The 21,577-nt window shown below is 41.1% G+C and overlaps 3 protein-coding genes across 9 annotated transcripts; 1 reads left to right on the top strand and 2 right to left on the bottom strand.

Moving 5' to 3' along the window:
* The first annotated feature begins 1,348 nt into the window (after positions 1-1,348).
* LOC131320185 (probable ADP-ribosylation factor GTPase-activating protein AGD14) lies at positions 1,349-8,311 on the top strand. 7 transcript variants are annotated; one of them, XR_009198144.1, is made up of 14 exons: positions 1,349-1,524; positions 1,744-1,864; positions 2,917-2,978; positions 3,120-3,207; positions 3,298-3,359; positions 3,436-3,532; positions 3,814-4,293; positions 4,954-5,592; positions 5,684-5,824; positions 5,937-6,038; positions 6,149-6,232; positions 6,685-6,862; positions 6,987-7,111; positions 7,665-7,789. XR_009198144.1 is itself a non-coding variant. In XM_058350789.1 (14 exons), exons 2-14 carry the CDS (start codon positions 1,766-1,768, stop codon positions 7,783-7,785), a joined length of 2,187 nt encoding a protein of 728 aa, XP_058206772.1. In that variant the 5' UTR covers positions 1,349-1,524; positions 1,748-1,765; the 3' UTR covers positions 7,786-8,311. The 7 variants fall into 7 exon arrangements, 6 of the variants coding, with proteins under 6 accessions (XP_058206772.1, XP_058206770.1, XP_058206773.1 ...); XM_058350789.1 differs by having other exon boundaries at positions 1,748-1,864; positions 3,436-3,523; positions 6,987-7,029; positions 7,665-8,311; XM_058350787.1 differs by having other exon boundaries at positions 1,748-1,864; positions 6,987-7,029; positions 7,665-8,311.
* A 186-nt stretch (positions 8,312-8,497) lies between these two features.
* Positions 8,498-9,853, bottom strand: LOC131321356 (glycine-rich cell wall structural protein-like). Its single transcript, XM_058352342.1, has one exon. It carries the CDS (start codon positions 9,851-9,853, stop codon positions 8,498-8,500), a length of 1,356 nt encoding a protein of 451 aa, XP_058208325.1.
* A 4,890-nt stretch (positions 9,854-14,743) lies between these two features.
* Positions 14,744-21,152, bottom strand: LOC131320184 (ARF guanine-nucleotide exchange factor GNL2). The gene is made up of 4 exons (XM_058350785.1): positions 20,606-21,152; positions 19,718-19,906; positions 18,732-19,151; positions 14,744-18,156 (listed from the first exon to the last, which is right to left on the bottom strand). The coding sequence occupies exons 1-4, from the start codon at positions 20,995-20,997 to the stop codon at positions 15,051-15,053; spliced, it is 4,107 nt and encodes a 1,368-aa protein (XP_058206768.1). The 5' UTR covers positions 20,998-21,152; the 3' UTR covers positions 14,744-15,050.
* Between the last annotated feature and the right edge of the window lie 425 nt (positions 21,153-21,577).

The following is a 21,577-nucleotide window of genomic DNA, read 5'->3' as shown; positions in this document are numbered from 1 at the left end:
CATGGGATTAATACTCCATTACCAACCCTCAAACCTGTAATCAAACGGGGCCTAAAGAGCTTGTAACCCAACGGTTACCTCTTGGTTCTCTCACAAGAGAGGCCAAGGTTCGAGCATCATCAAGGCGTTTGAGGTTTAGGGTTATACGTAGCTTCTGGATCCTGGCCTAACTAACTAATTCCCCTACTAATTTCCTATTGATGTACACAATTTCGGCCACAAAAAATCTTTTTGTTATTATCAAAAGCCCAATAGACTTTAGTTAGTATTTTCCATGTACAAAATACTCTAAAAATCTCAACCTCATCCCTTTATAAAACTTTGTAAACTTTATTCAATCCACACCCAAAAAAAATCATACCTCCACATAGAAAATAGGGAATTCTCGGACTTTACCTCAAGGTCAAATTAAATAATTATTTAGTTACAAATACATTTCGTAGATAATTATTGCTCTCTTTTATAATTAAACTAGTATATCCTTATTGTTTTGTTAGGATAATTATCCTAACAAAACTTTCTAAAGCCGTCATTATTACTTGTTATTCTTTTATATGTGTACATAAAAGCAGCCTTTTCGGAAAGTTTGGAAAATTAGGTAGAAAAAGCAACCAAACAAGATTATGACGCAAAAGAAAAAGAGAGCAATTTTATTTACTTTCGTTTTGTTCAACATCGCGAGGGCATGCTTATTCCGTGTTTCATTACAATAATCAAAATCATTCATTTTGTTCAAATTCTTGTTAGGAGATCGACTATGCATTTGATTTAAAAGTTCAAATTTTCAGTCAAGAATTTTAAAGAAAATAAATAAACTCCTAAATGAAGCACTTATCGACATTTGATTCAGCTGAATTTTGTCCGAGTCTCATCTGAAAAAAAAATGAACAATTTTATTAGCAAAGCGAGACACAAAATAAACATACTCTAGGCGAGGGTGAACACAATTGCTCTCGAAGAAAAATGGTAAGAAAAAAGTAATTGATTTTAACACTCCACTTTTTGATATCTACACTCCAATACTTGTCTTTGTAGTGTTCAAAATACACTTAACCAAAACACTAACATCCAAATTTTGGAGTGTCGTTACCAAAATTATGGTTTCTAATTTTTATTTATTTATAACTGGATGTTCGAGTCAGCGTACGAGTACCTCATCTAATTCTGAAACATTGAATGTAATGACCGAGCATAAACCCCTCGTGGTCCCGATGTTTAAAATGGTTGGCCTCCGTTGCCTATTATGGCTAAATACGTGATTTTTTAGCTGGGAAAATAGGTTAATTACAGCGAAATCCAGTTGCCACCTACGACTGTCCAACTGGTACTCCTACGGGGTACGTAATATTTTTTTCTAGTCCAATGATCTGACCAGACAACAAACAGTTCATTCCCAGCAGACACAGCCACCTTCTCCTCTGTCTTCGGGCACCCTACTCTCTCTCTCTCTCTCTCTCTCTCCTTACTTTCTTGAAATCCACACATTCCTCAATCAACTACTCCACTTTCCAGATCTTTGATCAGGTCAGTTCTAGGGTTCCAATGCGCAGCACATATATTATGTACATTCCACTTGTGTGTGCAATTGTTTACGTTTCTTCCTTTCAGTTGCGTCATTCAGTTTTGGCGCTGTAATTGGAATTCCGATTAATACAGTTTCTTCCAGTTCGTCTATTTTGTTGTTGAGTGTGTTATTGTTAGTAGGGTTAGTATTGTTGCTTATTGTGTTGGTTGGTGTTCAAGTAAGGTTTTTTCATCGGAGGCGATGGCGAATCGAGTGAAGGAGGACGAGAAAAACGAGAGAATTATACGGAATCTTCTCAAACTTGCTGACAATCGACGGTGTATTAACTGTAACAGCTTGGTATGCTTGCCTTATTATTACTTCTTCTTTTTTTTGCGAGACTATGGGATGGTATTATGTTAGTTAAGTTAGGGATATTGATGCTATTCCATTAGCTCGAACCCACCTAAGTACTGGTACACGTCCAACTGAGCTAGAATATCTTTGACTTTAGATTGTTAGCTCTTGTTGTGTATATGTTTGAATCCAAATGTGCTTTGATTGTTTCAATTCCTGTATTATTCGGTTGAGTTGAATTCAGCTGCAATGTTGGTTGTAAAGGTCAAATATAGCAGTTGTTTTCTAAGTTTCTGTGTTCTGAGATGTAGCGTTTTCTATGATACTTTTCTTACTTCTTATTTATACTGAGTTAGTAAGTTGATAATTGGTGGTTGTTTTTCTTTGAAACAAGAAGAAAGTGCGGGTTATTTTTTTTTGTGCATTTATTATGGTTTTCCTTTTGTGTATGAGACTATGAGTTGTCAGTTTTTTTCCAATTGAGTTACAGATTTCAGCATGAACTTGATTCCTAGAACTACAAGCTGGCGACGAATTTTTTGGGGCAAGGTTTTGGAAGCGGATTATGTAGATTGCTTAATTTTTTGAACTCACATGATTGGTTCATGAACCCATTAGATCAATAAAATTCCACTGCTCACTCCCAAAACAGACCATTGAACTCTCCAAATTTCTTAAATTGCCAAACTTGTGAAGTAACAAAATTGGCAACAGGAGGATTGAATTCAAGAGATTTTATTAGTAGTAGCGTTAGGAAGGAACTTGCCGGAAAAAAGCGAGAGAATGATTGCAGTCCCTATGGAGCTTTATAAAAACCTGTAGAAGAACGGAAATAGAAGTTCCCAGAAAGCAAATGGGTAAGGACCCACTTGGAACTTTTAAATGAAAATCGCTTTTCTAGTCCTTTCCCCTGATGGTTTTTTTCCCCTACATGACATAAAAATCTGAACTATTGGTTTTATGGACATTACTGTGAAGTGCTGATTTTTCACCAGTCGTTTTAAATTTGGAAGACATGGTTTTAATACCAGAGTTAACTTGTCTTTGCTGAACAGGGACCACAATATGTATGCACAAATTTCTGGACATTTGTATGCACAAACTGCAGTGGGATACAGTAAGTACTATTGTGTGCTTTTGCCTTGTGCTTTTGTGACGAGGAGAGAGTGACAAGGACCAGGGATAAGTTTTTTGTTGACTTTGGTATCTGCTGTATCACTTGCTAGAATAAAAATTGTTTGTTTGGAGTTATATGTAGTCGGGAGTTCACACACAGAGTAAAATCAGTGTCAATGGCAAAGTTTAGTTCACAAGAAGTTACTGCTCTTCAAGAAGGGGGAAACACGGTATGAATGAATTTTTTATAATTTGTTTAATGTCATTGCCTATACACCTACAAACCATCCTGATTCATGATTTCTGTTTCATATTAACAGCGTGCAAAAGAAATTTATTTCAAAGAATGCGATCCGCAGCGTCATTATGTCACCGATGCCAGGTTATTTCTTATTTGTGTGTTTTTAGCTATATTTTTCAAAACATAATGCAGTTCTGAGTCATACTTTTGCCGCCAGTAATGTTGAGAGACTTCGGGACTTCATTAAGCATGTCTACGTTGATAGAAGATATACTGGAGAGAAAAGCTTTGACAAACCTCCAAAGGTGAAGATGGTAAAGATACTCGTATCCAACCCCCTTTTCACCATCCCCAACAAAAAAATATAAAGAAAAATAACCTAAGATGGAAAGAAGAAACAGATAGAAACTTTTTTTTGCTTTCCCTCCATGAGGGCTTACATAAGGTTTTAAGGTGTTGAATATTAGTGACAGTGATCATTAGTTTCTGATAGCTTAATATAGTTGTGATAAGATTGTTTCAAAGCCAATAGATCTACCACTCGGCTGGTTTTATTTTCTTAGGTTTCTGAAAGATGAAAGTGCATGTCATGCAGGGTGAAACGGAGGACTCCTACGAAAGCAGGAGGACAGATGCATATCAAGGTGGGCCTCGAAGCCCTCCATATGAGGACATGAACGAACGCCGTTACAGCGACCGACCTAGCCCTGGCGGAAGAAGTGACGAAAAAAATTACAGAAAGGGTAACGAAGAAAGAAAAAGCCCGGGATATGATCAAGAAAGTCGGCAATATGGTGATTCTAGGAGAAGTCCTGCCCATACCAAGGTAGTCAACGACTGGCGACGGGAAGATAGATTTGGAAATGGAAGGAGATCAGACGATGGGAGAATTTCGGATGGAAGTTATAAACTCGAAGGTAGGTCACCTGATCACCAAAAGGATCTTCAAAGTTCTAGCCCCCCTATTGTTCGCCCTGTTAGAGAGATTCTGGGAGAGAATGTTTCTCCCCTTCGGATTATTGAACCTCCGAAAGCTAATGGTGGCAGGGCTACTGATGGAACAGCTAGTACACAGGTGAGGAGTGCCTTGTTAGGTTTCATGGTTGTTTTATGTTTCTGAGTTGTTTGCATCGTGAGTATCGTGTTCCAAACTGCTTTATCTGCACATAGTAATGAATTAAGACAGTGTTTGGTTTCATGGAATGATTTTGAGAAGGAATGGGATGATCATTCCTTGGCCTCCCAATGAAATGCTCCTTCACTTAAAATGGTGAACAATGATTCCATCTGTCCCAGACATTTGTCATTTTCTCAGCAAACCAAACTTAGGAATGAGCATTCCAAGAGAATAACAATTCCATTTCAACTAGATTCCACTAAACCAAAGCTACCAAGTGCGTTCAAGTTTTGAATTTGGTGTATGTGTTCTCTATCTTTGTCCCACTCTCTGGTTTCCGTTTCCTCAGTTATTTATGCAGATTATTTTTCTTGTTTCATTTGAATGTAAGCCAATTCTTATCTCTGCATTTCCTACTCCCTCTGAACTTTACTTGCTTCACTTGAATTTTTTCATATCTTAAAATTGGCTGGCGTGTAATGAGCTTGTTTTTAAAGTTTTATTCTGAATATTATTTCATAATATCCATTGTCCACTCATTCCAAAGTTTCTTTTCTTTGATGTTTGAGCTTTCCCAGAAGAATAAACAACTTTTACCATCTCTGTGAACAATTGCAGAGAAGTGCATCTTCCAGTAGCTTGGCATCCTCTAATGGGAACCCAGCAGAACTTAGAAGGGAGTATTCAGGATCTTTGATCGACTTTGATGCTGTTCCTGAACCTCCTACTACAGAAATTCAACAAACACAACCAGCAGCTGTTGCTCAATCTGTTGCGCAACCAACAACTTCATCAAATGCTGACAACTGGGCATCTTTTGATTCTCCCCCTGAGGTGAAAGTACCTCAAGCTCCTGCAAATGCAAATTCTCTGGAATCTGTACTTTCACAATTGTCGGTTTCAGCATCTGTACCAGCTCAAACGGCTGGAATTTTTGGCTCTGGTGGTTTTCCTACTACTGCACCTTTTGCCAGCATGTCTGCATTACCGTCTGCTAGTAATTCACCAGGTGCAGCTGTGCCCGTAAACAACTCGACAAACTTGCCCCCTGTTGGTGCACCAGTGGCATCACCTGTAGGGCAAGTATCCATGTCCCCCTTTGTGATTGGTGCCCCTTGCTCGACATCGGTGTTGCCGTCAAATGCTGTTAATTCATTTGTTCAAGTTCCTGTTCAACATTCTTTATTTCCTCCCAGTAGTAGTCAGCCTACTGCTCAACCATTCAATCCACCAGTTAGTGGATCTTCAAGAAATCAGGTGTGCCTCATTGCAGAGTTTCCTTCAACCCGTTATATAGCTATGCCATTAATGTTTTATAGTGAGTTGACACTTGTATCAATTTTTGCAGCCATGGAATTTGTCTCCTGTCTCAGATATACAAGTGCCTTCTAGAACTGCACAAACGTCTCCGGCTCCATCAAAACCTGCCCCAGAGGTAACTTCCGAAGCTATGGAAGTTAAGCCAAGTGGAAGAAAAGCATTGCCAGAGGTGATTATTTTTATTTTTTTTTATGTTTGCTTCACTCTTTTCATCTTTTGTTAATTGTTTGATTTCTATCATGTTTTTCCATTTCTTACAAAGAATCGTATTTTGTCTGCAGGATCTTTTTGCTGCAACTTATCCATCTTATGCAATGGTTCCAGGCTGGCAAACTCGTCCACCCTACAGATTGGGGTTCAATATGCAATATAATACTGCAATGGTACCTATAGTGCTCCTACACGGTCATATCAACTTCTTGGTGCTTGCCTTGTATTCCTAAATTGCCTAACCGCTGACGAATTATTAATCAGCAATTGGTTTTCTTTACAGCCCATGCCAACTTATCCGCAGTTATCGAAGTCGATTAATCCATTTGATGTCCCCAACGAAATATCTCCAGTTCAAGCTCTGATGGTACGAGTAGCCATTTGATTGCATGCATTTTCTTCCTCTACTGCTTCTGATTCTCTTAGTGTCACTTCTTACATCCAATGCTTTCAATGCACCCAATCTCACTCATATGCCCCTCAAATTGGTTGTTACTTCACAAAAGTGGAGGGGAAATGTTGGCAGTGAATGGATTCAGGACACGGAGCTTCATGTTTTGAGTTTGGTTGGAAGAATAGAGCTGCTGCTTAGATATACTTTGCTGAAAAAGAGAGAGGGAAAACAACAATATGGCTGTTTAAGCTTTAGATTTTATTTATATTCAATTTCAATTTTGAGAATAGTATGTTTAAGGTCACCTAAATCTGAATCTTGTGATTTCTTTCTAAAGCATTCTAGTAGTTCAAATCACAAATGATTATAGTTCAAAGAGGGTTTAAGTTTTTACTCTTATGTGTTCCATGTTTCTTGTAATGTAGTTTCCTTCCGTGGCATCCTTGCAAGGGGCTCTACCAAACGCGGCCGCTCCAGCAGGCTTATTTCACTCTTCCAACCTTGGTACCCCTTCACCGTCATTGATGCCATCCCTGTCATCTTATCCGTCAGCAATGCCCACCCATGCACCTACATCATTTTCATCAGCAGTGCCTCCACCAAGTAATATGGCATCTGGGATATGTCTGTATATGTGTTTTTTTTTGTGTGTGTGTGTGTAGTTCCTTACCACACCGAGATAATATTTCCCTTTATGTGTGGTGACATGTTTAATAATATGTTTCAGGTGCATACATGGGACAACAGGTACCAAGTAGCTTCCCACCCAGGTAAACTCATGTTCTGTTGTCTATATCTAAGCATCTTTCTTTTAGCTGGCCACACCCTACCCCCTCTTTCTTCCTCTTCCAGGCAAGTCTGCTAACTTCAGCACCCCTTTAAATATTACCCTGGAAAATGTCAAAATTTTGGCATAGGTCCACTTCTAGTTTGAATTGATTAAGCTGGTATCAAACGTCAGAAATCTAAATGTCCGCAGTTTTTTTTTTTGGTGATCTGGAACCGATTTCACCAACTGCAACGTCAGGTTGTGTGGCCGCACTGTAGACTGGAGCCCCTTTCATAGCTATTTTTCACAAGCTTTCACTTGTGGGAAGGGGGACCCAAAGGATTTTGCTCTTAGTAGAGTTGAGCAAGAGACTTGTGCTTTCAAGGCATACCTCTGCTCTCCTTACCACTTGACCTTATCCTTTTGGGTTAAATGTCCACGTGGTTGCTTGTTTACATCGACTTAGACAAAGATGTTCTGATGTGCAGTTTTGTTTATTGAATCCCAACCTGCAATGGCTTATTCTTCTACTTGTCAAAGAACTTCGTAGGGAGTGATCTATATTCTTTTTGGGTATTGGTTGTGATACCAAGAACTATTGTCATCCTTAACAGAAGCCTTTGGTAACCTTTGCAGAAAGCAAGGACAAGGAGTAGTGGGATTTAGCAATGATGCGGCCACTTTTGGATCCTCATTTCCGAATCAGCAACTGGGAGGAATGTATTCAGCACCTACCGTTGGGAATCCATTCGGTTGAGCCGATATGATAAATTATACCACATTCTATGGCAAGCATCATCTTGTTGCTCCCCTTGAAGCCATTGGGTGGAATTTTCAGTTTCCTTTCGTTGTATATTAAGCCAAATGATCCCGCCAACTACAGGGTTCGTCGCTAGAAGAAAAGAAGCTTCAGAGATAGATAAAGATAAAGAGAGAGCAGTAATGCGTACATTAAGGGCGTTAGCACCTCATGTGGACCAAGGTAAATTCTTTGTAGTCATGTCGATTATCTTTTCTTTCTTTTTTTTGGTGCAACAGAAGTTGTCATGTCGATTATCGGTTCAGTGTTTCATCAGGTTTTCTGTGTGTTATGCCTGCTGCCCCTATAATTTGTACTATCATTTTTAGGCTTGGTTAACTTCTGTGTGATTTTAAAATTGTCTTCACAATTTTGTGAGGTCATATTTGGCACTGAGTTTCTAAAATGAGAGTTTGTAAAGCATATGTTGAACTGGTTGTGCCATTGGCATTAAAGTTGATATCTTTATTAGTTTTATTTTTCAGTATCAATTTCTTGAGGACGACAAAATAAAAAAGAGAAATGAATTTCAAATATTACAATTGCATTATAGTAAGAATTAAGCATGGAGTACATGAAGTTATTGAAAACAAATTTGATACAAATGTAGAGTGAGACTCAAGCTAGAGTGCGCCTTGCACATACCAAGGTGATAATATATGTATCAACTTCACGGTTTCTTCACTTCAACACTCCCAGCAATGCCAGCTCCTCCACCACCTCCGCCACCTCCCCCTCCGCCACCTCCACCAACGCCACTGCCTACACCACCACCTGACCCAAAACCTCCCCCAAATCCTTTCCCATAACCTCCTCCAAATCCTCCACCACTGCCGCCGCCACCACCTCCTCCTCCACCGCCACCGCCGCCGCTACCACCAATTCCATTGCCTACACCTCCCCCAAAACCAGCACCTGCTCCGCTACCAGCTCCTCCACTGACGCCACTACCGATGCCCCCTCCAGATCCCCCGCCTCCGCCACTTCCACCACCATTTCCTTTGCCTACACCTCCCCCAAAACCAGCACCTGCTCCGCTACCAGCTCCTCCACCGACGCCACTACCGATGCCCCCTCCAGATCCCCCGCCTCCGCCACTTCCACCACCAATTCCTCCTTCGGGTCCCTCTCCAACGCCTCCCCCAATACCTCCTCTAGCCCTGCCACCTGTTTCCCCACCACCACCAATGCCTCCACCAGCACCACTTCCACCACCCAAACCACCGCCATTTCCTCCACCAGCACTACTACCACCTCCAATTCCTTTTCCATTTCCACCTTGGGCACCACTTCCGCCACCTGTACCGCCACCAACTCCTCCAATTCCTTTTCCATTTCCACCTTCGTTCCCACCCCCAGCACCACTACCGCCCCCAATTCCACCACTAGAACCTCCTCCACCACCATGTCCTTTGCCAATACCACCTCCTATTCCTTTGCCTATGACACCACCTCTTCCCTTGCGACTTCCTCCATGACTAGTTCCACCCCATCCAAGATGATGCTTTTTTTCTTTATTCTTGTGGCGTTCACCACCAATCCCACCCCCACTTCCGCCACCAATACCCCCACCCCCACCAATGCCACCCCCACTCCCGCCACCAATCCCACCACCACTACCCCCACCAATGCCACCACCACTGCCACCTTCACTCCCGCCTCCACCACCAATCCCACCACCACTTCCACCACCAACGCCACCACCAATCCCACCACCACTTCCACCACCAACACCACCACCGCCTTTGTCAGTACAATCAAGTTCTCCAGTATCTCCAACACCAGGGTTTCCATAACTAAAACTAAACCCCGCTCCTTTACCAAAACTAAATGAGTGTCCAAAAGTCAAACCATTCCACCCACCAACACCACCGTCACCGTCACCGCCCGTCAAATCTGGGTTTCCATCAAGGAACCAGTCTGGTTTCTTCACCTCCTCACCATTTTTCTCCTCCAATTTCCTACCCCCTAAACAACCCACAGCCAAGAAACACCACATCACCATTAAAAGGCACTTCCCAGACATTGTTCTCATTGGATAATTTAAACGGCTTCATGCTAATATATAGAAGAGGAATTGGCACTACGTTATTCAATAAGGATATGAAGGCAAGCCCACTTTTTCAACTGATTTTCACTTTTTCCATGCAATTTCTTCTCTTTTTCTCTGTAAAAAACAGAGGAAGAAGATCAAGTACGGTTGGGAGGGTCTCATCCGGCTTTACTACCCATGCCTTTACGTGACTACTCCATATTTGCATTCATGGCCACCGTTATAGGCTCTCTCTCTCTCTCTTCTCTCTCTCTCTCAATCGAACTAGCCATGCCAGTGGTCATTCCATTGATTCACGTGAATTCTGTGATTCGTAGTACTCCCTCCGTCCCAATTTGTTTGTCCAATTATCGAAATACGTGTTTTTCAAAAATATACTTATACCTTATAGTATTTTATAATGTTTTTTATGATTTTGAAGATTTTGTATAATAAAACTAATTGAGATCTATCAAACAAGATCCATATTGCATATTAAAAACATTACAAATTGAAAATTATAGTCAATTCTTTGAGAGGCCAAACGCTCTCAAAAAGTCAAAAAATGGACAAACAAACCGGGACGGAGGGAGTAGTATAATATTACATTCTCAATGTCACCTTTCCTTGTTGTGCTACCAGCTAACCATATAGACCCGCCCCTGGGAAAATTGAAATAAAGCAAGAAGGGATGAGTGATTAATGGCTTCAAGAATTGTATCCCTAACTGTCTTTTGGGTACAGTTTAGGCAAGCGCCGGCTCACGAGCTGTATTTATTTGGTTACTACAGTACTTTTTATTTTCACTTTCAACAGATTACTTTTACAGTGTGGGAGTGAATATTGCAGTAAATTATTTGTGATCTAACTTGAGATGATTAGTCTAAACTCTTCGGCCCTATCGATGCTGCGACGTTCGAGATTTACCCTGCAATGGTGAGTCTAAAACGACCTTGTTCCCGTCGAGTACAATGACAAAAATGTTGGAAAGTTAGACCAGGGCTTCTAGCTCGGTTGGTCGTGCACCAGTACAGTACTTCGGAGCTGTGAGGTTCTGAATTCGAGCTCATAGTACAACATCGATACTCCTTGTAGTAATCAAACTACAAAAAAAATTATGGAAAGTTCCCTCCTTATGGTAATAATGACGCAGAATCATAAAACGTGAGGTAATTAACTATCCCACTACACTCTTTCAGAATGTCGTCGGCTGGTTTGCTGTGGTATTGGTGTGCGGTGGTTGCGGCAGTGGGCAGTGGGGACCGGTGGTGTTGGAAAGAAGAGGTTAGGGTTTGGGTGTGCTTTGGGCTTATCCCAAGTTATTGGACTTTTAGGTCTATTTGGTGTTTGAGTTGTGTCTCATTTTGTTTTATTTGTTTTTATTTGGACATTAACAGTCCCTTTGGACGGAGTAATTTTAAGTGAAAAGAAAAGAAATAATTTTGATTTTTCGTCAAATCGTTCGTTTGGATTGGCTATTTTGGTGAGAAATTGAGAGAAAAGTACAGAAATGAAATGTTTTGACTGGCTTCTCCCTTTTTTCATTCAATTTCACCAAAAATTGTGAGATTTTGTGAGAAAGGGCTCTTCTTTCTTATCACACCCTTTCTCACCATCCAAATGGGCTGTAAGGCCTCTTAGGTAGTTAGGCGTTGGGCTTTGTCTCCTGAAGTGTCTCCTTAATTGACATCTTATTAATTTAGGAATTAGATCTCGGACGGGTATTTTGTTGACTTTCTCCTTGCTTTTGTTTGTCTTTTTAATCATCTTTCAAAGATTAATAAAAAAAAATCACCGTAAACACTAGAATAGAATAAAAGGCAAAAAACCTAGTGTTTATTTTGTCAAACTATATATCATCAACACTGCTTATCAAAAAATATATATCATCAACACTGTTTGCTTCGCGATATATATGTGCTTTGGTTGGAATCCCAATAACATGCCATCAATTGTGGACTCAGATCCTGTCCAATGTGCCTTCCTGCAGCTCCGTCGAGTTTCGGCCTTTTGTGGGTCCTTCCCAGGTCCGCAGAAATGATCGGAACCCTTCACTTTTTAGAGATCGTCGAAAACATCGACCGCATTAAAAATCACATTAATCGGACACCATTTGATATCATTTCAAAATTCATTAATGTTGTACTCCTATTAAAAAAAAAGGGGGTGTACAACACAAGATTGCAACCCCTTCAATACATTTCTCCGAAAGTTAATGCATTAAAAAATTCTATCAAACGATACCCAATCAACGCAATGATTGGGCGCGGTTATTGTTCTCGATGAGATCTAAAAAGTGAACGGTTCCGATCATTGTTGTGGGCTCGGGAAGGGAAGCCTACACTGGACAGGCTCTGAGTCCATCAATTGCTTGCAGTACTGAACGATGGCCAAAAGACAGAGGTCAAGGAGAACAATCGCAGAATCCAATTCGAAAATCTATGGATCGGATGCCATGTTGCCACACAAGAGTAAATGAGTATGAATAGCTCATAGCCCGGCCATAACAATCGATGGAATTCTCAAATTTCCAGCAAAACTCAAAATCCAACTACACCCATAAATCTCAAATGACTATGAATAGCTCATAGATTTTTCGGTTGCATCGTGCAATTGAAAGAAGCGGGCTTATGTTTTACACAATCAATTAAAACTGTTTGCTATGTTACATGATTGTTGCAAGCATGTAGAGTTGAATCCTCTGTCGGGATAATGTCGGGTCCCCATACGGGCGCCTCTTTCAATTGCACGATGCAACTGGAAAAAAAACAACACTAGAAAAAAATACTAGTACATCAATTTTTGATTCGTCAAAATATAGAGTGGGTACAAGGCTTACACGTATAATAGAAAACGGCATTCGTAACCGTGTCCAAAACAAGCACCAAAGAGTACATGGAAACCAAAATGGGGCCTTCCCACAAGCTCAACCCTTTTCCCATCCTAAACTCAAAGAAACACCCAACTAGCCTTAACCCCACATTACTGACCAGAGCCATTGCCAGTGCAGTATGTAGCCTCCCCCTCACAAGACTTCTAGCCTTCAATATAGAATCAAACCCAAAACACTCACCCTCCAATACGGATACAACCCTAGCTAAGTTACCCACAACCATTACATGTGCAAAGGCCACACAAAAGGGTATACCCACAAAGCCTAGGACACCCCAGAAACATAACGCCCCCGAGCGCATGCCGAATAGAAATACTAATGCCTTTGGCAAGGTAGCCAAAGTAGCGAAAAAGGCTCCGAAGAGGCCAAGTAGAATGATGAATTCCCAGAAGCTTGTGTGAAGGAGCTTGACCCAAACCAATCCACTTCTTGTGAATAACCTTGTTCCGTTGAGGCGGACTCCGCTGTAGATGTCTGAAACTGCTTGAACAGTGGCAGCTCTGCCTAGGAGAGAGAAAGTGATGGCTGAAGGGAGGCAAATGACGATGTCAAGGGCTTTGGAAAGTATGTTGGGCAGGAGGAAATTGGCATTTTGCCCAAGTAAATCGTCTGCGAGTTTGAGGAGGGAAAAGGGCGTTTGAGGGAACTTGTGGATGAGGAAGTGGGAGATGAAGAGAGAGATTGGGAGAGGTGAGAAGAGGAAGATGGAGATTGCATGGAAATAGGTTGAGTGGAGTAGTAAAATCCTGATTGATTCTCTTAAAATTTGAGCTGTGTTCATCAGATGAGTTGATTGAAGGACTTGGGTACTTGTTCCTCTTGGCATTGAAGGGGAAGAAAAGTGAGCAAAAAATGGAGAAAATATGAAAGAAAAGTTTAGCCTATGTGGCCCTTTAGATTTAGATTTCTCGGTGATATAAAGAGTTGTTCTCATAGTTAGCACTAGGTTTTGGTTGCTTGCTTGCTAATAAATCATGATTGAAGAGGTTTGTTTGTTACTCTTGAGATGATCTTTTGGCTCCTTTGGTTATACTATTTCAAAAGCTATCAATCATGAGAGCAGAGAAATTTGAAGGGAAGAGATTTTTTGGTGAAGGGGTAAATTACACCGTCGATCCAATGATAGAGGGTAATCTCGCTTTAGTCTGGATAATTTACTAAGAGGCAGGGTCTTGAAAAAACCCGTTTACCGATACCGTTATTTACCCATGATATGGCCGGTACTGACTGATATCTTGCCGTATCACCTGAAACCTTTACTTTTGCTACGTTTCTCGTTACCGCGGTTAAAACCCCCAAAGGGGTAGTATTTTTGAGTCCCCCAAAGTAATGGACCAATAGTGTGATCCCACCCCTTTTGAAACAGAAGCGCGTCATTAATTTAACCTCGTTCCTTTGCTCTCGTGACTGAACAGTTGTCACCTAGGAGTAGTAATCATATCATAGATACTGAAGTCCTTGATCGCATGTTTGATAACTGAAAACTCTTTTTTTTTTCCTCCATAGAAGAGGGTACTTGATTTTCACACACCCTTTTTCTAGGATCTTGAAGTTAACGATGTTTTGTCAAAAAAAAAAAAAAAAGTTGACAACGGGGCAAACCTCCAATTGTCCCAAGATTTTTTGCCTTCGTAAAATTCGAATTTGCGACCTCTTGGAGAGCAAACCCTTTAGTAATTTTTTTTTTCATGCTTCCTTAACCAAAGCCTTCAGGTTAATTATGGGGGGTGGATAAGTTAGAAGCAAAGATATCATGATTTCCTTGAATGAGGTGTCATGATTTTGCCCTCCCTGCTTTAGGCTCTCACTGTAGAGGAATTTGTTTATGGAAGGAATCATGAGAGAGAGAGAGAGAGAGAGAGAGAGAGAGTTGTTTGCACTGAATGAAAAACAAATTGATGCCAACTTGGAAATCAAACAGCTTCTCAAAACACAAAACAGAATAGCACCACTGGAGCTCAGAATGCACCACTAGAATCTGATGAGACCAATGAAACAGAGAGAAGCTGCACAAGAGAACTATGGTTTCCTCTCTTAACATCCTAGTTAACAACTTAACATACTCTAGCTTTTAGCTCTACCCAGAAGGGCAAAAATAAAAAATAAAAAAACCCACAAAATAATTTCAAAATCCTTATGAGGAAAACCCTATTATCGACTCAAAAAGGCAAAAAATAACGAGTTGGTTTTCATAGTAACCTATTCCAACTCGAGACATAAATAATTATAATTACGTATGGGTAACCTAAAAGAGACTCTAAAAGACCCCATGTACAAAAAAATAATCTAAAACGCCGTCTATAAATCTTCAGGAAATAGCTCCTCCTTAAGCGAAGGAGCTATCCACTGTATCTGAATATATGTGGTTTCCCACAAAGCATCACCTTCCCTCTGAACCAAAATCTCATTTTCCTTCATTGTCGTGATCATCCTCTTCAATAAATCCGGTACTATTTCCTGCACTATTGAATTCCCATAGTCGCCCAATTCAGCCTTCATACAAGTATCCATTCTCCTCAATATTCCCATCCAGAAATTCCGAAACCCGGAACTCTCCGATAGAGGTTTCAAAAACTGCAAGTACACTTCCGTCAACAGCTCCATTGCAATCTTTAAAGTCCCCTCCATGCTCCTCATCTCTCTCTCCGCGTTCTCTCTCCTCGAGTACTCCAGCATTTTCTCGTGCAGATCGTCAACCATCGCGAATATCACGAGGTTGAAACAATTCATGCAATTTGAGGATGTGAAGTACAAGTCCTCGGCTAGCGTGAAGCTTTTCTGGAGAGCGGAAATCGAGTGGTTTCTTATCTCCTCCCTCCTCGCCAAGCTAGTCTTTCTCAGTGCTTCCCCAAGCTTTATGAATAAATTCACTGCGAAATTCGAAGAACCAAGAGATTTCATATTGTCCTCTAATGAAGAACTACTCGCGTTGCTCACCATACTAGCATTGCTCCCCGGATCCGAATATCCACTTCTGTACCATTGGATCAAGAAATTCACTGAATCCGCCATTAGGTCCATTATCTTCATGTTTTTCTCTGATGGGGTGTTTTTTAAAGCAACGAAACCGAATGCACAGTCGATGCAATAAGCATAGTTTGTTCGCGAAACGTTGGTTCCATCCGACATCAGTGCAATAAGCGTGTCAACTCCCATATCATAGGTTCCTGGGTGGCGACCACTGAGTGATAACAAGTGAAGGACTGATTTCCACCCGAGCTGAGTCTGCAAATTTCCCGCGTACTCAGTGATGATTTTCTTGATAGATAGTGTGATAGGCTCGCAACAAGTATCGATGATTTCCTTGTCTAGCTTCCACATCAAGTTTATTGACTTGAATACGAGCTCCTCCGGAAGTCTATCAGCTCGGTACGAAGAAAGGAGCTTGAGAGCAATCTTCATAAGGGCTATGATCGCCTTCTCTGCAAACGGGACAGGTGAAAATAGAGGGAACTGAGCAACTGCTAGGAAAAAATCATGGTATTGAGGCCAAAAGGTTGTGAATCTCTCAGTATTACATGAAGCAATAATTAAAACCAAATCCCAACAGAAACCAACTGTTTCTTCTTCCTCAACAGGCGTACTAAACTTCTGCCCTTTTCCAGCAGCTGCAAATATCAGCGATCGCCCCAGGTTCAGCAACGGTTCATCGGGTAGCTTTGAACTGTTACTGAATATGCTTCCCACTTGGCATTGCTGTATGACTTTCAGATTCTGCTCAAACTCACTAACCCCAAGGGTCAAACTTTCCTCCACACTTTCCATGGAAAGAAAATGGGAGAAACGGCCTATTATACCGGAACTCTGTCGCCCATGGCCTTGTTTCAGACCTTGACTAGGGAACACCACCCCTGACTCGGATCTTGTGTGAATATCCATGTCAGATGATGAGTTGGAAGCGAGACCGGGCTCCACGATAGACTGCGGTAGCAGTTTTAGCCTCTTGAGTTTCAACAAGCAGTCCACAATGTTCCTCCACCCCCCTTTGATCAATTCTCCGAAACTGTTTGCGATAGTAAAAACTGCTAAAGTTGCCATCCTCGGCTTCATATCATGGCTAAAGGCATGTAAAGTCTCTTCAGCGGACGCATAAGGATTCAACAGAGTTGTGAATTTACAAAAAGAGGCTAGGAGTTCTTCAAGTATGTCTTCTAATCCAAACTGAGCAATTCTAGCTACTGAGAACAACCCTTCAATGCATTCATGGAGGATTCCCTCTTCGTCGGTGTGTTCAAATATCGCTGAAAGCGTTGCAACTGAGGGGCCCGCGATGGTGGCAAACATATCTCTCCCAATCCGGCAGTCAAAATCGCATACTTCAAAAGGCTGCACGGTTTTGGCTCGATTTACTAGCTCAATCCACCTGCTTGGATTCATTTCCACTGGCAAACCGGATTGTCCAAAAATGGTGATTGCGTTTGTTGAGATGGAATGGAAAAGCTCTGACAAGTACTCCCTGAGAAGGTCTTTACCGTCGTTTATCGCCCTATTGTTTCTTATGAATTCCTCTTCTGTCATTTTCTTCTTCACTTGTGGGTTGTGTTGATCAGTATTGAGCATGATCAAAGAGTAACATAGAACAAACACTGCATCTTTATTCGCAAAAACTTCTGATGATTGTTGGTCATAAAATTTCTCAGAAAAAACTTCAAGAATCCTCTGGATCTTCTGGGACTCTCCTGGTAACCGGAAACTCTCGAGATAAGTCCGGAGAGCAGTGTCAAGAATCATACCAGAAAACTCAAAAGTATCTGTAAATTCCTTCAAAACTCGAATGTGAAACTCATCAGGGTCCCCTAAGTAATCTCCAATCATGGTTTTATCAAGTCTTGGAGTATACCGAAAAAACATGGCATAGGCTTTCGGATCATCCGAAACCAAATTAGAGACTTTCAAGTACTCCAACCCCTTCTTTTCATCGCGGTTGAAGTGGTTTCCGGCAATCAACAGTTTCCTTTTCTGTGCTTTTCTCATTCTCACGTATTCAACCCACGTCTCCAAATCATTCCCCTCTCGCGATTTCTCTTCCCAAAAGGGTCTATACTCAGAAATCTCAACCGGGTATGGTCCAGAAATGATTGAACTGTTTTCCTCCTTGTCTATATTTTCAGCAATGTTGTGAATAATGAGTACAAGTCCTTCAAAGGCTTGTACTTGTAAAGTTGTTAGGGCACCGCCGGCTGGAAATGCATGCTTGCAGAGAAGCTTTCCAATCTCTTCAAACACGTTTCGACAAAGGGGATCAGAGTCGAAATTTACATAGACTTCAATTGGGAATGTGGGTTGTCTGCAGAAGGTTATGATTCCTTCAATTGTTACATCTTGTATCTGGATAATGTTCCCTAAACTCATGACTTTGAACAGCACAAATGAGAAGAAGGCTTCCAGTTGAAGCCGAATCGACCTGCACAAAAACAAGTTTACACGTTGGGTTCAGTTTTTTTGCATTTCCATGAAAATATAGTTTGCATTTTCTGTGTTTCGGTTCTCATTTTTCCAGAAAACAAATGTCAAAAAAACACTTTTTGCAAAGCACGCTAGACATGTTCTCAAAACTTTTACAACCTCTTTTGCTCAAAACTGAAATAAAAATGTAGAAAATGAAAAGTGTTTCGGAACTGTCCATTGTTTTTGTTTCCAAAAACAGAAAAGGCTTGTCAGTTATGAGGTATCGTTTCCCTTTGTTCTCATTTTTTGAAAAACACCAAGACACATACACTGAATTGTTCTACAGAACTCTAGTTTTCGTTTTCCTTGCTCATTTTTAGTTTCTCAAATACAAAAACGTTTGTATACCGGAATGTTTCTTTAAACTGTTCTTGATATAGAAATCTAGAAACAACCCACTTGTAGAAAACCACCAAGACTTTCAATTGCGCCAATTAAGACACCATGAGAACAACAAATGTGTTGCAACTTTCATCCTTGTTCTTTACCTCAACGCAAAAAAATGAAAATGATTCAGAAACGAATTCTAACCTGCGAAGGAAGTGGTAGATGTTCAAGAAGGTGCTGCAAATCATGGAAAGAACAAGGGGGCTAGAACAAGCTCCATAATGAATCAAATGGTGGCACAGATCATCCTGAACCATCCTCAAAAGCTTAGGGTGGCTGCCAATGCTTTCACCACTCAATTCCAAAGCAGAATTGATCAAAACCAAAGCGAAAAGCTGAACATCTTCATCAGCAGTTTGAGAACCCATTCCCTCAGTACTCTCCATGATGTCAACCACATTCAGTAAAGAGCACAAGAAATGGAATATGTCCACTGTGGCTCGGATCCCATACCCGGAATCCAAACTGCTGTCTTCCGTGTCGGATTCTGAGTTTTCCCAGTCTCTCACCTCAATATCAGGCAGCCGCGAGAAAATTGTCTGTATCAGCTCGTGCATTGTGTACCTGTTTAAGCAACAGCAAAAACATGTTCTCAACATTTTCCAAACGCTTACCGCACACATTAATATGACAGGAATCATAAGTCTCTTTGGTATTATTTTCGTACACTACTTTTGTTCTTAATTTTCACAAGGTCCAAGAAATTGTTCACAAATTGCTTGGAAGAGATCTTCTCAAAACAACTCACTTTTCCAAAAACACCAGAACTGTTTTCAAAATTTTCAATCAAGAGTTTTGGTAACAAATAAAAGGCAAACAATTCAAAATTTGCAACCACCGGGGCTCACTTCCCTAGGGTTTGGGTTCACGAGGTTGCAAGTTTCAGGTGCGCAGACGACACCTCTCGTGCTTTGCAACCCTGCTCGCCCTACTGTGACCCACCAGCCCTTGGTGGGCTAATAGAAATATGTGAGTGATTGGTCCCTCATGGGGCTTGCCGCATGTGTAGAGTTCCTATGGTTATGCTCAGAGGAGGTCGTTGGTTGCTATAGCCAGTCGCTCCCTTCACCCTTTAATCGAGCAAAAAAAGAATTCAAAATTTGCAGATTTTCAAAAACACTTCACAGTACCTTGCACTTCGCTGGAGCAAATCCCCACGGCCAGCAGACTGCTGCACCACCTGAAAGCAGGTGTTGACGACAGTGCAAACAGAGTGATCGGTGAGCAGAACCGATGCACGGTGGTGCATAATTGCAGTCAGCACTTGTAAAATCCTCATCATAACTGCATCCTCTGCAACTGGGGCTGTTCTCTCCAACCTGTTGGGAAATTAATACTAGAATGAAACTCAAAACCATTTTTGTCAATCAATCTTTTGCTTTCAGTTCAGAAACTTCTTCAGTAGGAAGAAACTCTATTGATCCTACGGTTTTCGAGTAATGAAAACAAATTGTCAGGATAGCCTGCGCACACTATCCCGAACTACTGGAGTTAACGACTGGACAAACTTTCAATGGCTCCAAAGGTTTAGAATGTTTGGCCTTGCTGCCTTGCATGGCTGTTTTTTCCCCGAAAATGTGTTACTTTTTGAAAATTTCTCTTAAGGTCTCTCTTACTATCATTCAGGAGTTGACTTGTTGGTTAAGGCATGTGACTTACAAAATTATCCTTCATAGGTTTAAGGTTGGAAACCTTTTTATAGTTTTATTAGCTATCAACTTCCGTGGGGTCAGAGCCCTGTCTATCATCGTACATACTTTTTATAACTTCCTTTTGGTTGGATTAATAATATGATTGCTTTTTTCGCTGTTCGAAAAAAGAAAAAAAAAAACTTTCGTAGGGTCAGTTCCACTTTAATCATGTCCCGCTAGGACACAATGAGATTAGTTCTTTAAAGACTGCTCAAGATGCACGTAACCTGACCCAAGCACCCAAAGTTGCCTAAGTTGTGAGCAGAAGAATAAAAACAATCACCTTTAAGGCAAACAGAGAACAAAAACAATGCCAAATACACAAACCTGCATCCAGTAATGGCAGTCACAGCCGAGTTCATCGTCTCTTTCGCCCCGGGAGTCTTCTCGTCAAATATCTCAAGCTTCAAAATCTTCAGAATTGACGAGAGCGCGACGCCGGTGGCGGCGGCCGGAACCTCATCGCTCTGAATCACGTCCACGAAAGGTGACAGATAAATCGACGGATCGATCTTTCTCCATTCTTGTTGGGGATTGAATATGAACCCTCTGAGAGATTTCAACGACTGTAGAACGTCGGTATCGCAGTTATCGTCTTGCGGAGGGTGGAAATGGGAATTGGATTCCGGCATCCGCCGCCGCATCACGGCCAGGACGGCCCCCAACTCGGTGTTCAACATGCACGAGAGGCCCAGCTCCTTGCCCTTTAGCTTGGCCATGTTTTTTGTTTTTCCTTTTGTTTTTTCCTGTTTTTTGATTTGGGTTTGTTATAACTTGTTCCTCCATTGCTCTGCATCTGAGAATTTTGGGGGAAAACCGTTTCCAAAAATAGTTAGGAATGGGCAAAATGTTAGTTGGGTTGCTATGTTTTGGGTTTTGGTGAATGACCATTTTGGTGATTTGGGTTTTGAGTAATTACCCTTTGGAAGTGAAGCATAATGTGAATGGTGGGAGGGTAGAATTGGGATGTTATAAGGTTATGTTGTGACGGTACATATGTGGGGAAGGGAAAATTTATTACTTGTTGTTGGACCACCGTCATGTGGTGCTTCAGGGGCTTCTATTATCGTTCATTCGAAGTTGGTTGCAGAATTAAGTGTATGGATCTCTCGTAAACGTTTGAAGTGGATTACAGAATTAAGTGTATGGATCTCACGTAAATATGTAATAGTAGAAGCTCTTGGAATACCACGTGATTGTGCTACAGTAACATTGAATAATCACTCGGAAGGGAAGATAGCCGGAATGTTTGCCAAACAAGTGGCTAAATAAATTGCAGTTCAAAATATTTAGAAATTG

The sequence above is a fragment of the Rhododendron vialii genome, chromosome 3a (genome assembly GCF_030253575.1).
Source record: "Rhododendron vialii isolate Sample 1 chromosome 3a, ASM3025357v1".
Taxonomy (NCBI): domain Eukaryota; kingdom Viridiplantae; phylum Streptophyta; class Magnoliopsida; order Ericales; family Ericaceae; genus Rhododendron; species Rhododendron vialii.
The sequence above is the reverse complement of the archived record's forward strand: the minus strand, read 5'-3'. Positions and strand labels throughout refer to the sequence as shown.